At 36.1% G+C, this 14,044-nt stretch overlaps 3 protein-coding genes and 1 pseudogene across 3 annotated transcripts; 1 reads left to right on the top strand and 3 right to left on the bottom strand.

The window, feature by feature from the left end:
• Positions 1-1,146: 1,146 nt before the first annotated feature.
• LOC145018202 (uncharacterized) lies at positions 1,147-2,553 on the bottom strand. Its single transcript, XM_078976106.1, has 4 exons — positions 2,310-2,553; positions 1,743-1,860; positions 1,429-1,642; positions 1,147-1,322 (listed from the first exon to the last, which is right to left on the bottom strand). Exons 1-4 carry the CDS (start codon positions 2,459-2,461, stop codon positions 1,294-1,296), a joined length of 513 nt encoding a protein of 170 aa, XP_078832232.1. The 5' UTR covers positions 2,462-2,553; the 3' UTR covers positions 1,147-1,293.
• Positions 2,554-3,641: 1,088 nt separating this feature from the next.
• On the bottom strand, positions 3,642-4,681 carry LOC145014097 (putative carboxylesterase 5 pseudogene; annotated as a pseudogene).
• A 4,705-nt stretch (positions 4,682-9,386) lies between these two features.
• On the top strand, positions 9,387-10,538 carry LOC145016975 (uncharacterized). Its single transcript, XM_078975110.1, has 3 exons — positions 9,387-9,603; positions 9,768-9,820; positions 10,437-10,538. The coding sequence occupies exons 1-3, from the start codon at positions 9,387-9,389 to the stop codon at positions 10,536-10,538; spliced, it is 372 nt and encodes a 123-aa protein (XP_078831236.1).
• An 81-nt stretch (positions 10,539-10,619) lies between these two features.
• Positions 10,620-11,886, bottom strand: LOC145016974 (uncharacterized). Its single transcript, XM_078975109.1, has 3 exons — positions 11,434-11,886; positions 11,173-11,347; positions 10,620-10,993 (listed from the first exon to the last, which is right to left on the bottom strand). The coding sequence occupies exons 1-3, from the start codon at positions 11,884-11,886 to the stop codon at positions 10,620-10,622; spliced, it is 1,002 nt and encodes a 333-aa protein (XP_078831235.1).
• Between the last annotated feature and the right edge of the window lie 2,158 nt (positions 11,887-14,044).

Here is a 14,044-nt window from a genome sequence, read left to right as displayed (position 1 = left end):
TGGTGATGTTCTGGTGGTCCCTGGTGGTTTTCTAGTGGCACAACTCTATGACTGGAGGAAGGCGATAGGCGGTGGTGAGAGCGTTGGGGTGGAGAAGATCGGAGGAGGTATCTGTGTGGATATCCTTATCCAAAGGGGAGAGAGAGAGAGAGAGAGAGAGAGAGAGAGAGAGAGATTTCATTTTTTTTAGAAAAAATTATAAAAATAAATAGAAAATGTAAAATTTCTTTTTTATTTCTTTTAATAAAAAAAGTATTTAAATAAGAAAAAAAACTGAAAAAAGAAAAAAAAACAATAAGGGCAAAATAGTCATTATGAAGAAGTTTAAAGGAAACTGGACCAAACTCGCAATAAAATGAAAAGTTTGGACCACTGGTGCTAGTCCAAACTTTTTTGGATCAAAGTGGCAATTTTCAACTAACCACAGGGACCATTTGTGCAGTTTTGTCTTTTTAACATTTGGTAAACTAGTTTTGTATGATTTTAATTAGTTTGTATTTATTTTAACATTAAAAATCATATGAGGTTAAAAGGGATTAAAGTGATGGATTTCTATATGTTAAGTGTCATGAGATGTGATAGGTGAAAAGGAAAGGAGAGAGAAAAGTTGATGTAACAGCGGTACAGCAAGTGGATTGGGAGGGGTGGAAGGGATAGACTCCCTCCACCCTAACACCGTCACCAATCTTTAACACTAAAATCAATAACTATAATGTAAAAAATAGTGTTAACATTAAACCTCTCCAACCCATTACACTATAATCAACATTAAAAAAAATATTCGAGGTATATTCTATTTTATCCAAATTTTATAGTGTAAAAGATGGTGTTTATGAATAGTATAACATTATATTTAAACAACACTATATATATAGTGTTAGGTTTAGTGTGGGGTTGGAGGATTTTAGTGTAAAAATGAGTTTAGTGTAGAGTATAGTGTTTGGGTTGGAGATGCCCTAAGCATGTCATTTTTGGTCATTGTAGTATAAAAGTTAATCCAAACACTTTTACAAAAGACAATAAGTTGATAAACACTTTTAATAAGCAATCTGAAGCACCCCCTAGGACCAATACGACAATATACCCTTATAAAAATCTCTTCTTCCTCTTAAAGCTTCTTTTAAATTAAAAAAATAAAAAATAATATACAGTTAATAATGATTATATATTTGAAAAAAATATATATATTATAAGTGCATAACATGAATATCAATTTTACAGTTTGATTTCAACTGTCAACGGTCAACATACAAACAACAGTTGCAGAGTTACTTACAGTTACAGATATGTTTGCTACACCTTTATCCGGATCACAAATGAACCTGTTCATCAATGTATACAAAATATAATCTCATCAGTTCATAAAAAGTTCTTTGATTTAATGTTTATTTGACCAAAATATTGAGTAAGAATCAGATGAAAACTTACAAGAAGGGAGGTTGGAGATATCTGCAGACACAGCACAAGAAATGCCCAAATTTGAAAGAGCTCCCCTTATAATTCCACAAGGGAAATACAGATGCATGCTACTTGCTTCTGCTGCTTTGTTTCCAATTCCAGGTTCTTGAGTTGAACCAGAATTCTCAGTTGAAGACATGCGTGAAACCCATGCAAATTTATCATCTTGTAAAACAAATGTACCCTAGAAGAATATACATGAATTCATTATATCAAAATATCATTCAATCTAGCAATCTTTTACTTGTATGATATGGATTATGGAGTGTGGAAGTGGAACTTACTCTATGATTCGTCTTTAGATTGTCTATCTGTTTCTTGAAAAGCTCAGACCAGAAATCTTTACAAATGAACTTGATTGCCTCCAGGTGATCACTGAAACGTGGTCGCTCCATTGTGTACCTGACAAAAAGATGAAATCAGTAACAGCTTGAATCGGATGTCTCTGGTTTTGGGGGCAATGGAGTAATGAAATCATATATATTGCAAATCACGAATTCCATTTGACAAAACTCGATGAATAATCCGATCGGAGAATTACAATCTCTAGCAACATAATTATTCAGCTAAGAAATCGATTAGGTGATGAATCTCTAGATCTGGATAAATAAGAGCTAACAGATCTTGATCCTGAGTACCCTAGCAATAAATTTGAAAAACGATAATGTACATTACTACATTTACGATTCGATGATTAAAATTTGAAGATCCAGATGAGCAAATGCGATTCTAGGGCTAAAAGCCCTAATACGATCCAATAAATGAAAAAAACTAGAATCGATTGAACAAAACAACTGACATTTCAGATAATTCGAGGAAAGCAATTAGCTTGTGCGATGTGACATGTATACCTTTCAGAGAGCTGGTGGCCGACTTGGTAGCCAATGGCTTCGATTCTCCGAGCAGCGAGCTCCGGCTTACTAACGTATAGCACATTGCAATACGAAGAAACAATCTCTGTAAGCAAGCTATCCATACAGCTCTCCGATACTTCTCTTGCCATTTCTGTTTCTGTGTAGGTTGGCTTGGCTCTGCGTGGTGGAGATAATCAATGTCTCGTTTCTCCGGCGATTTGATGATCTTTGGCGTTAGAATTGAATTGTAATATATGCTTGACGGATTGTACTTTTCTTTGTACCCAAAAGGGTAAAACTTCTAAAGTCCATTCACTGTTGGGCCAACTACTTATCAGGCCTATTAATAATAATCATTATTCTGTAAGTGCTAAAAGGCCCATAAAACTCTTTTATCTCAAAATTTTAAGGATATAGAGTTTAGATATTAAATCCATTAAATTATCTTATTTATTAAATATATAAGTTTATGTATTACATCCATTAAACTATCTTATTTTATATGATAATCAACAACCCTCATCATAATCATGTCTCATAAAACGTGTATCATAAAAATTCTTCAATTTCTTTAATCCTATATAAGATTTATTTTATGTTTTTTTTATTCATATAACTCGGTTCTTTCTTATAAGAATCATCGGTGTGAATCAAGGAAGAAATTTTAAACATGATAGAAGAAAACGGTGAATTTTAGGTTACATGATGTTTTAGGATACATTATTTGATTTTAATTCAAACTTCATACTAGTTTACTAGATTTAATACCTGAGCTTATATTCTTAACATCAATATATTCATTTTTTTTTCCTATTAATAAACAATAAGTCACCACAATACATAGAAAGTTTTGTTGTGGAAGCGAATTTTAATTATATTTTATTTAACAAAATTATGTTTTACTAGATTTAATACCTGAGCTTATATTCTTAACATCAATATATTCATTTTTTTCCCTATTAATAAATTATAAATCACCACAATACATAGAAAGTTTTGTTGTGGAAGCAAATTTTAATTATATTTTATTTAACAAAATTATGTTTTACTAGATTTAATACCTGAACTTATATTCTTAACATCAATATATTCATTTTTTTTCCTATTAATAAATTATAAGTCACCACAATACATAGAAAGTTTTGTTGTGGAAGCGAATTTTAATTATATTTTATTTAACAAAATTATGTTTTACTAGATTTAATACTTGAGCTTATATTCTTAACATCAATACATTCATTTTTTTCCTGTTAATAAATTATAAGTCACCACAATACATAGAAAGTTTTGTTGTGGAAGCGACTTTTAATTATATTTTATTTAACAAAATTATGTTTTATGGATTTCTAATATAAACTTACAATGCAACAACTCTTATATGAGTGGTTTAATAACGACCCAATAAATAAAAATGACATAAATATCGCTATGCTTGGTTTACAAAAGAAATCAACATTTGAATTACTCCCTTGGCCTTTTCACTTCTTGGGTTAAACAAATAAAAACAATGATCTTCTCCTTCATTCTCCACAAACTCCACACTTCCTTCCCATTTACTCTTCTTTAATGTCTCCATATAATCTATCCCTCTTTGTTTCAAAAAATCCTTTTCAGCAACCATAATGAACACCCTCGAGCAACCCATTTTCTCAAGATCCGGATCTGAACGTGGGTTGAGTTTCGGGTCATCATCCGACGAAGAACTACCCGGATACAAATACTGTATCATCTTGTCGGGTTCTTTCTCAGAGAAATACGGGTGCAATGCGATCAAACCCTGGATATCCAAACCGGGTTTACTGACTCCGGCTTGAACCGTAACATAATGGGCCAAGTTCGCCCCAGCACTCTCACCCATCAAGAAAACCCGACTTGTATCCACGTAATCGTTGATCCACGGGTCGGGGCCTGACCCTGTTGAATGAGCGGCGATCCACTGGAATGCAGCCCAGCAGTCATGGTAGGCGGTGGGTAGAGGGTTTTCCGGGGCAAGCCTGTAACCAACGGCGATGGCGACAGCTGGGGTTTGGGAGACTAGCGGCGTGAGGAAGTTGTGAGTCACGATGTTCACCGGTGACCCGATGCAAAATCCGCCGCCGTGGATGTAGATGATGAGCGGAAGCTTTTTTGGTGGATCTTGAGGGTTGATTTTTGGGAGAAAGATACGGGATTTGGTTTCGTGGTCAGGTGAGATTACTACGTCTTTGGACTGGACACCGGTGATGGGGTCGGTTGATGGTGGGAGGCGGGGGGTGGTGATCAGGCGTTCGATCCGGCCGTCGTTGTATACTTGTAGAAAAGGTGGGAAATCATGGAGGAGTTCTGGTGGTGACGCCATTGAAGAAATTATGGAAGATTTTGGGGGGTGAAATATAAATAGTGAGGGAAGTAGATGGGTTAAGTGCGGCAAAATTGAATGATGATTAAAGTGGTTGGTAAGTTGTTACATTTATGTGGGTAAAAAATTTGGTTCAACCTTTATGATATAAAATTCGGAAAATTGGTAATATATTTCTATCTTGGAAAGTGCTATGATAAAGTGTTATTCGGGAAAATTTTCTGATTGGAAAAGAAATCATGCTGTTTGATTATTCATCTGATTAACTGTGCTGAATGCTAAAAAAAAAGTACTAAAAAATAAAAAAATAAATTTAAAAAAAGTTATTTAAAACACATTGATAATCCAAGAAAGAAAGAAAGATGTGAGGTTTGGTGCATAATTGTCTTCCCAATCCATTCAACCAGAAAGATATGATTTTAGAGTTTTCTGGGAAAGACATATTTTACCGGGAAAGACATTTTTTTTTGTGCAAATTAAACAGTCTTTCCGGTCCATTCAACCAGAAAGATCTGTGTGGACCTGGAAAGATGTATATCAAACGGGACCTTAGATTTTTTATGGTAAGTTTATAAATTATCAAATTCTTTTACTTTAATTAATTATTTATTGTAACACTAATTTCTTTTTTCTCTATTGGTTCATATATATATATATATATATATATATATATATATATATATATATATATATATATATATATATATGAAAAAGTGAATATACATTACAGTTCCACCTAAACTTAGGTATTAAACCTCATTAAAATACATTGTTTTACTACATAAATACTACAGTTAAGGGATTCACTATTAATACTTGATGATGTAGATTCAAGATAGATAAAATAGTTTTGATAAGGAAGCAAAAATATTGATTATTTTCGACCTTCGTAACAATAGAAAAAAAATTAATGTTTGCTGGAGTGAAGTAATTAACAATAATTGATGAAAGAAATCAAGCATGGTAAAATGATAATGGAGGAAGAAAATATTATTTACCAAGTGAAAACCAAATCGGGTATATTTACTAAGTTAAAACGACATATTTTAGTGGTTTTATACCTATGCTTAGGTGGGGTTGTAATGTATATATTCTCATTCCCTATATATATATATATATATATATATATATATATATATATATATATATATATATATATATATATATATATATATATATATATATATATATATATATACAAAATTGCAAAAATGGTCCCTGTGGTTAGCATTTTTTTGAGGTTTTAGTCCGAACCATGACTTTTTTGGTTTCGTGCTTCTTTTGGGCTACTTTCATTGCAGAATTGGTCCCCGATAAAGTTGAAAAGACTACTTTGCCCTTTTAATTTGTTTTTTCTATGTACTTAAATATTCTTTTTTCTTTTATTTAATTATAAATGTTAAACAAATCAAGAATAGGACCCACACCCCATTTCTCTCTCTCTCTCTCTCTCTCTCTCTCTCTCTCTCTCTCCCTGTTTCGCTGCCAAGAAACTCCACCGGAGGTGATGCATTTTCCGGCCACCACCATGGGCAACAAACCCTTCCTTTCTCCTTCTTTAATCCCAGCTGCCAAACACCTCTACAATTTTCGAAAAGCATCACCCAAACACCCCTGCCCCTTTGTGTTTAACTATCAGTGACAGGAGGAAAGAAGCCAAGGGAAGCCGCTAAAGCAGCCTCCGTTTCCTTCGTGATTCACCACCGGAAAATCGACTCTCGTCCTCCCTCGTTCTTTCCTGTCGAACAACAACATCCAAACACCCCCTATTCGGCGCTGCTACCACTGCTTTGTTCCTTCGTTTTCTTTACTGTTGACGATAAGAAAGGAACCCACGAGGGCTCGCCGAAGAGCAACTATCCCCTCCACCATTTGCTCATAGACTCCACAATGAAACACCCCTGAAGATCCTTGCTCCCTTTGCTCGTCGGAGACACCGACTACTTCCCCTCATCGACGTACACAACCCCGTCTGCCATTTTTCGGTGCTACTCTTTGTTGTTTACCTTCACCGCGATCTGTGGCTGTCGGCGACGAAGTCAAGCCAAGAGGATCGCCGTAAAAACGGGTTCCTTTCCCCCCCTTAACATATCTACCATCGCAGGTGGCTGGAACGGACGCAATAGCCTCCTTCTTTTGTTTTATTTTTCTGGTGAGTCGAAGAAAAAAAGAGGGAAAGGGGAATCAAGAATTGGCAACGGATGATGAGGGTGTTTGGCTGCTGATTGTCGATAGAAAAAGGGAAGAGGATGATGGGAGCTATTTGTCTTCCTTGGTGGCTAGTAAACACCGTTTCGGGTGGGTAAACCCTAAAATCACCATCTGATTATGAAGATTCTAAGTTTAAACGATTCTAAAGATTGACTGTTAATCATAATGAAGGAGATGATGAAGCAGAAGATGATGAATAGGTTTCACAAGCGCAATTCCTCTTCAGCATCGTATGTTGATTTTAAATTAGGCGAAAAACTCGATTTCAAGTTCTCTACCCTTGAAGCTCTTCAGGTCCACCTTTCGTTTTTCATACACACAACTGTTATTTGTTCCTCTTTGTCACTTTAGATGGACTTGTCCCCTATTTAAACATCTTTTAGCCTCTTGGACCAAACCCTATCAACCTCTTTAGCCTTTTTTCATCTACCTTCAGCTGAGATCTTGTGTGTGAGGGTTTTGAGCTTAAGGAGTGGGTTTTGGTGCCCATTTTAGAGTTCTTTCAAGAAGAAGAAGTGGTCAAGAAAGCTTGGGACGGTTTGGTGCTTCAAGAATTTGCATCTTGGTCTTCTTTCAAAGCTTCTGGAGGTAAAAAAGCTTGCACATTTTCTCTTAAATCTCTAGACCTAAGCTAGGGTTTTCTAGTTTTGTCAATTTGGTTGATTTTGGACCTCCACTTGTGAGTTAAGCAACCCCATAAGATGGGAATGACAGATCTGAGGTCCTTTGGTCCTTTAGTATCATAAAAATAGAGTCTTGATGAGAGTTTTGGCCTCATGCATGGGTTAAAGGCCTTGGAAAGGTCTTAATGGAGGTGTTGGGTGTATATGAGGCATGCAAAGGCATAAAGTTGCCAACTTTATGCCTAAGGACGTCTTAATAAACTTAGATCTAGCTTTGGACGCAAAGGAATCAAGTATTAAGCACTTAATGGAGAAAGTGCTTAACCTGATTGTACGTTGGGCGTAACCCAATGTACGCTGCGCGTAGTCCCAAGACCTTAGTATATTGCGCGTACTAGGATGTCACAGTTGGGCCCAAATTTGTTTTGGGCCTTTGAGCTATTGGGCCTCATTTGGTTATTGGATATGGTTATATTTTGAGAATTGCAAGTCATTTCATCAGTTATGGGCCATGAACATATTGATTGGGCCTTACTGGGCCAAGAGGCCCATTAATGATCTTAGATTTGGACTTTGGGGCCCATTAACAAGGGAAGGATAATTGGGCCTTATGGAAGGATTTGGAGTTTGGGTTTCCTTTGGTTAATTAAAATCCTAACAATGATTAATATTATTATTCAGCACAGGATGTTGCAAACTCTTAGGAGAGCAACTTTTGTATTCAGCAGACACAGGTGAGTCTTCTCACCATACCTATGGGTCTAAGGCACCAAGGCCGGCCTATTATGTGATTATGATTTATGTATTAGTCATTTTGTGATTTGATATGATATGTGATTGTGTGTTTTGCATGAAAGACCCCTGGGGGAGCCCGTGACATTGGATGTTAGACCATGTGGGGTAGCCCATGACCGTCTTAGGTAAAGACCATGTAGGGTAGCCTATTGCATTGGATGTAAGACCATATGGGGTAGCCTATTTCAGTACTAGGTAAAGACCATGTGGGGTAGCCCGTGGTATTGTTACAGGTTTTATGTATGTATGACTTATGTGATATGTATGTAGCTTTAATCAGCTAACATGATATATGTATGTGTATTGTGTGTGGTATGCTCTAGGTAACTTACTAATCATTTCGCTTACAAGTTTTTGATTTGTTTCAGGTACATCTTAGCCCAAGGGCAAGGGTAAGGCATGATGGCGCGACGTGCACTCTCTCTCTTTTACTGACATGTTTCGGCGACACTCTGATGATTTAAATAAAATTGTAAAGAATATTGTTTTGAAAACAATTATGTTGGGATTTCATGGTTTATGCAATTCTATCATATTAATTAAAAATGAAAATTTTCTTTGAAATTTGGGTCGTTACCACGTTGAGTTCGTTTATAGCCCTGATATTTGTATTAGTTGCTAAGATTAAATTGCCTTAGTATGCTTGATTAATGAATATTTTTATTAATCAGTAACTCTTTTAGATATGAAACATATTAGACTATGCATCACAAAGAATTGTAATATATGTTGGTATTTGGTTTGATCAACGCAATAAAGATATATATGCACAAGTAATTAAGAGTAAATTGCAAAAATGGTCCCTGTGGTATGCAAAATTTTGGGGTTTTAGTCCAAACCACGAGTTTTTTTGGAACCATAATCCTTTTGGAGTGGTTTCTATGTGGTTTTGGTCCTTGGACTTAACTCCCGTTAAGTTGGAACTGTTAAGCCCCCTCACGTGCCTCACACGTGAGGGTAATTTCGTCATTTCATATGTCAGGGACCATTTTTGCATAAACGTTTTTTTGGATTAATTCCTTTTAAATACCCCCACTTCCTGCGATCTTCTTCCCCAACGTCTCTTTTCTTCTAGCCTTTTTCTTCTTGAGCTCTGCTACAACAAAAATGGTGCTATGTTTTTGTGGAAAAGTTGCTGTGGTGAAAACGTCTTGGACCCCTTTGAATCCAGGAAGGAGATTTTTTGCATGCCCTATGAATGATTCCGTTTGTGGGTTTATTGGGTGGCTTGATCCCCCAATGTGTGCTAGGTCTAAAGCCATCATACCTGGTCTGCTAAGAAATTTGAATTCAGTGCAGGAACGGTGCAATGAGTTGGTTAGAGGTATGAACATGCTATAGGATCAATGCAATGGACTGATATGCAAGAACAACATTTTGGTGGCAAATGTCAGAGCATTGAAGGATGATAATTTGAAGCTGAAAATGTACATGTTTGGAAGTTGGTTTTTCTTTGTGATTGTATTCTTTTATATTTGGTTTGTGTAGGGGTATACTCTGAAGGGTGTTTTGGTCATTTTGTTGTAATTTTATGTGATCAAGTTTGTAGTGACTTATGATGATAATGATATATGTACAATTTTATGATGCAAGTGTAATGAATGTTTTACCAAAATGGTATGAATGTATAAGAATTAACATATGAATAGAAATGGTATGAATGTGTTACCAAAATATATATATTAGAACCAATTGTACATAACCAAAATGCACATTTCATTAAGATTTGTAATATAACAACCAAAGTTTCTAAACATAACAACCAAAGATTCTAAACATTACCAAAAGGGACACATTACCTTACCTAAGATAACAACCAAGTTTTCATAACAACCAACCAAAAATTTTCAACAAAATATTGTAAACATAACAACCAAGTTTTCATAACCAACCAAAATCACAGAAAACTCCATGCATGCATGACACATTACTTCTTGGATTGATTCCCACCTTGCCCTTTACAGGTCCTAGAGTTGTGTCCCTTGTTCTTGCATTTGCTACAAGTAACACTGATATGCTTCCTTGATAGCTTTTGCACTCCATCATTTGTTGGTTTTTAGGAACCTCCTTCTTGTGCAGTATTCACTCCATCACCTTGACTTGCCTTCTGCTTTTTGCTTAACCTTTCACCCTCACTTTGTCTTCTCTTTTTCTTAGGCCTTCCCACCTGAGTGCGATGTGGAGGAGGGATTAGCTTTGTGGGACATTCTTTTGGGCCACATGGATCTACCCTTAATTGGCTCCACCTTAAAAGAATAAGCCTTTTTCTATGTCTCTAGAAAATTCACCTTGTGAACCCATTTGTAAATGTCAAGCTTAGCCTATGGGTCTTTACTCATCTCATTCAGAGTTGCAATTGCATGTCTGCATGGAATTCCAATTAATTCCCATTTTCTGCAAAGTGCATGTTTTGTTCCTAACATCAACCACATGTTGATCCTGCAAAGCTCCTGTGACTTGATACTTGTCTCCCCCATTCCACCTAGCAATGTATTGTGAAGCAACTGTTTTTATTGCAGCTAGGATGTTTGTTGCTGTGGGTGTTAGTGGACCTTTAGCCTTTTTCATTTCCTTCATGACATTGTATATCCTCTTCATTAGATACTCCCTTATGAATTCTAAACATCCAATGACAGGTTTATCCCTTCCTTTCTCTATCTTCCCATTAAACACTTCACACATGTTTGATATCAACACATCAGAAACTGCTCTTCCTGTGTGTAAATTACAATTAAAAAACATTTAATACAATTCACATACAAGTAAAACAATTCACTAAGTGAAAGACATAAGGACCAAATTGGAATATATAGATTTACCTGAAAAATGACTCCTTGCCAATGTTTAGGAGGAATTTGCTTCAACCATTCACATGCCTCCTTATCATACTGACTAAACTCCTTCATCAAATGTTCAAACTCAGGAATGGTGGTAGCTGATGCACACCTCCATAAGTGGTCCCTGTACTCTGTTTGCCTCCATCTTTTCCTCATATTGTCATGAATATGTCTGATACAATATCTATGCGCAGCATTGGGAAAAATTTGCTCAACTGCAGTATGTAAACCCTGCAAAAATTAATTGTCAATCATTAGAATTAACTTACAACCACACTTTAAATGACCAAATATATAAAAACTACTTCCAACTTTACCTTTTTCCTGTCACTTATGAAAGTAAAATTTGAGTTTCTTCCAAGGTCCAAGTCATCCCCAAGGTTATTTAAAAACCATTTCCAGCTTTCTGTGTTTTCAGACTCAACAATCCCATATGCTAATGGGTAAATTCCATTATTGGAATCAAGACCAACTGCTGAAAGGACTTGCCCAGGGAATGGTCCTTTCATGAAGGCACCATCAAAACCTAATAAGTCCCTAAGGCAGGCCTTGAACCCTTTTTTCAGTGGACCCAAGCATACATAAATTCTTCTAAATTGCCTAGTTGGGGAATCAGGGTTAGGCTCAGAACATACATCTATTTTCACTGTGGTGTCTAGGTTGGTGGCTTGAAGTTCGAGAACATAGTCCCTCAACAGTTCATACTGCTTTGTGTAGTCACCAGTTATATGCTTTCTTGCCTTATCCTTTGCCCTGAACACCTTGTCCATACTAACACTCACTTGGTAGGTCTTTTGAAAGTGATCTTGTATGGCTCTCAAAGGTATATCTGGATTCGCCTCAACTTGATCAAGTATTTTCTTGCTGATTAAAGAAGCAGTACAAGCCCTGAGTTTCCTTGTTTGCAAACATGTGTGAGTTTGGTTTAAGGTCCTTATAAACTAGTTGGATTCAGGATTTGACCTAGATGCATGAATGTACCAACCACATGTTACTTTTTGTGTCTTTAATTCTTTACCCTTTCTTTTTGAAGTGGTAGCTTGACTACCCACTTGGCCTTTATTGGTGACAGGTACAACACCTCTACACTATGCCCTAAGCCTTACATTGTCATTTTTTTTAAAGAAAAGATTCCTTCTTGATTCTAGTGCATGCAGATCAATTGCCTCCTTTAATTCTTTTTTACTATTAAATTTATCTCCAACTGAAAAAGATTGTTTATGTACTACCCCAAGACTGCACCTTTTTTCTTTTCTCAAATTCTTGATAAGAGCTCTTCTCTCTCTGTCTTGGTCGGATCCTTCATCCAAAGATTCAAATTCCTCATGGTTAATCACTTCCATATCTTCAGGTTCATGCCCATGAACAACATTTATACAAGAACCTTCCACATCACTTTCAACATTGAGAGTGAAGTCTCCCATGTCCACATCCACATCCTGTATATTGTTGTCAACATCCATTATGTCATCCATATGATCTTCATCTTCTATTTGTCTCTCGTCTTCTTCATACTCTGGATCACTATTTTCAGATTCATCATACTCTTCAAAATTTGGATCACTTTCTTGAGATTCATCATCCTCTTCATACTCTTGATTACCCTCTTCAGATTCTCCATCCCCTTCATACTCTGCATTATCATCATCACTCCCAATCAAATTTTCCATAAGGTTATCAAATAACTCATTCAATTGTTCATCAACATTATTAACAGGGGGGTGTTGTAGCCTTCTTCATCAAAAGTTAATGCCTCTTGAACAACATTTACAGCCTCCCTAACACCATCCATCTCATCAATATGAACACAAGTTGCTGCCTCCTGAACATTAGTTGAACCATCCAGATCATCATTCTTTTCCTTTGAAATGTGAACAACCTCATCAATATAATCTAAATTAAGCCTCTTGCTACAAGAAATTTCACCTATTTTGGAATTCCCAACCCTACCCCTTTTATACTCTGGTGAGAAACTATCATTCTAACTCCCAAAAAGAATCAGAGACATGAACTCACCAATAGGCTCACCATTACCATGGTTCACATTTTTCATTGGAGAATCTGCATGAACTTGACCCTCAACTTCAGCCCCTTGATCATCATTTTCTGGTAATTCCTCAATGACAACTTTACCCTTTGCATTTGGTGACATGAAGTAAGTCAATAAATTTGTCTTTCCATGCTCTGTGTACACCTCAATCAGCTTGTTATGTGCAATGTATTTAGAAAGGTTGATCACATCCTGATCATTCCCTAAAGCTCTAAGACCAAATTGAAAGTCACCATTGGGTATCCTAAAATGGTAGTATATAACTGGGGATTCATCAGCGAATTCAGAATTCCATGGGTCTGGGTAACCTAGGTCAAGCATTATGGCATCAAGTTCATGCACAGAAAACTCATCAATTTCCAGATAATCAACATAACGCACTTCACCTCCAATGTACTTTATATCAGGTAATTTAGTAAATTTCCCACCGTGATGAAGCTTAATACTAAACCATGTGGGTGCACCAGCTAAAAATCAAAATTATACATATTAACAAAGTTAAAATTTTGCATTTTTTTGTTCTAAATCAATAAGAAAATGCAAAGTATAAAAGTTAAAGAAAACAGAGCAGCTTACCATATACAATTGATACATCAACAACTTCGTGTTTTGGTCTGATATACCACATTACGAACACCATTTCGTATTAAACGTATGCCCTTATATGTGTAGTGTCGATTATCTTGTTTGGATAAGCAACGAGGGTTTTTTGCAGGTTCAATGGAGCAGAAGCAAGAAGGAGGGAGTTGGGGAGTTGACGAGTGTTGGGGAAAGTAAATGAGGGGTAAATGTCAATTAATCCAAAAAAACGTCTATGCAAAAATGGTCCCTGACATATGAAATGACGAAATTACCCTCACGTGTGAGGCACGTGAGGG

This window comes from Lactuca saligna, chromosome 9 (assembly GCF_052625555.1).
Source record: "Lactuca saligna cultivar CGN05327 chromosome 9, ASM5262555v1, whole genome shotgun sequence".
Classification (NCBI taxonomy): Eukaryota; Viridiplantae; Streptophyta; class Magnoliopsida; order Asterales; family Asteraceae; genus Lactuca; species Lactuca saligna.
The sequence above is the reverse complement of the archived record's forward strand: the minus strand, read 5'-3'. Positions and strand labels throughout refer to the sequence as shown.

Coding starts and splice junctions, on each gene's coding strand:
- LOC145018202 (XM_078976106.1), bottom strand. CDS start 2,461: ATGGCAAGAGAAGTATCGGAGAGCTGTATGGATAGCTTGCTTACAGAG. Junction 1,861..2,309: donor GGCCACCAGCTCTCTGAAAG/GTATACATGTCA, acceptor TCTTTTTGTCAG/GTACACAATGGAGCGACCAC. Junction 1,643..1,742: donor ATCTAAAGACGAATCATAGA/GTAAGTTCCACT, acceptor ATATTCTTCTAG/GGTACATTTGTTTTACAAGA.
- LOC145016975 (XM_078975110.1), top strand. CDS start 9,387: ATGGTGCTATGTTTTTGTGGAAAAGTTGCTGTGGTGAAAACGTCTTGG. Junction 9,604..9,767: donor GTGCAATGAGTTGGTTAGAG/GTATGAACATGC, acceptor TGGTTTGTGTAG/GGGTATACTCTGAAGGGTGT. Junction 9,821..10,436: donor TTGTAATTTTATGTGATCAA/GTTTGTAGTGAC, acceptor TCTTTTTCTTAG/GCCTTCCCACCTGAGTGCGA.
- LOC145016974 (XM_078975109.1), bottom strand. CDS start 11,886: ATGGACAAGGTGTTCAGGGCAAAGGATAAGGCAAGAAAGCATATAACT. Junction 11,348..11,433: donor TCATAAGTGACAGGAAAAAG/GTAAAGTTGGAA, acceptor TAATTTTTGCAG/GGTTTACATACTGCAGTTGA. Junction 10,994..11,172: donor ACATTTGATGAAGGAGTTTA/GTCAGTATGATA, acceptor ATTTACACACAG/GAAGAGCAGTTTCTGATGTG.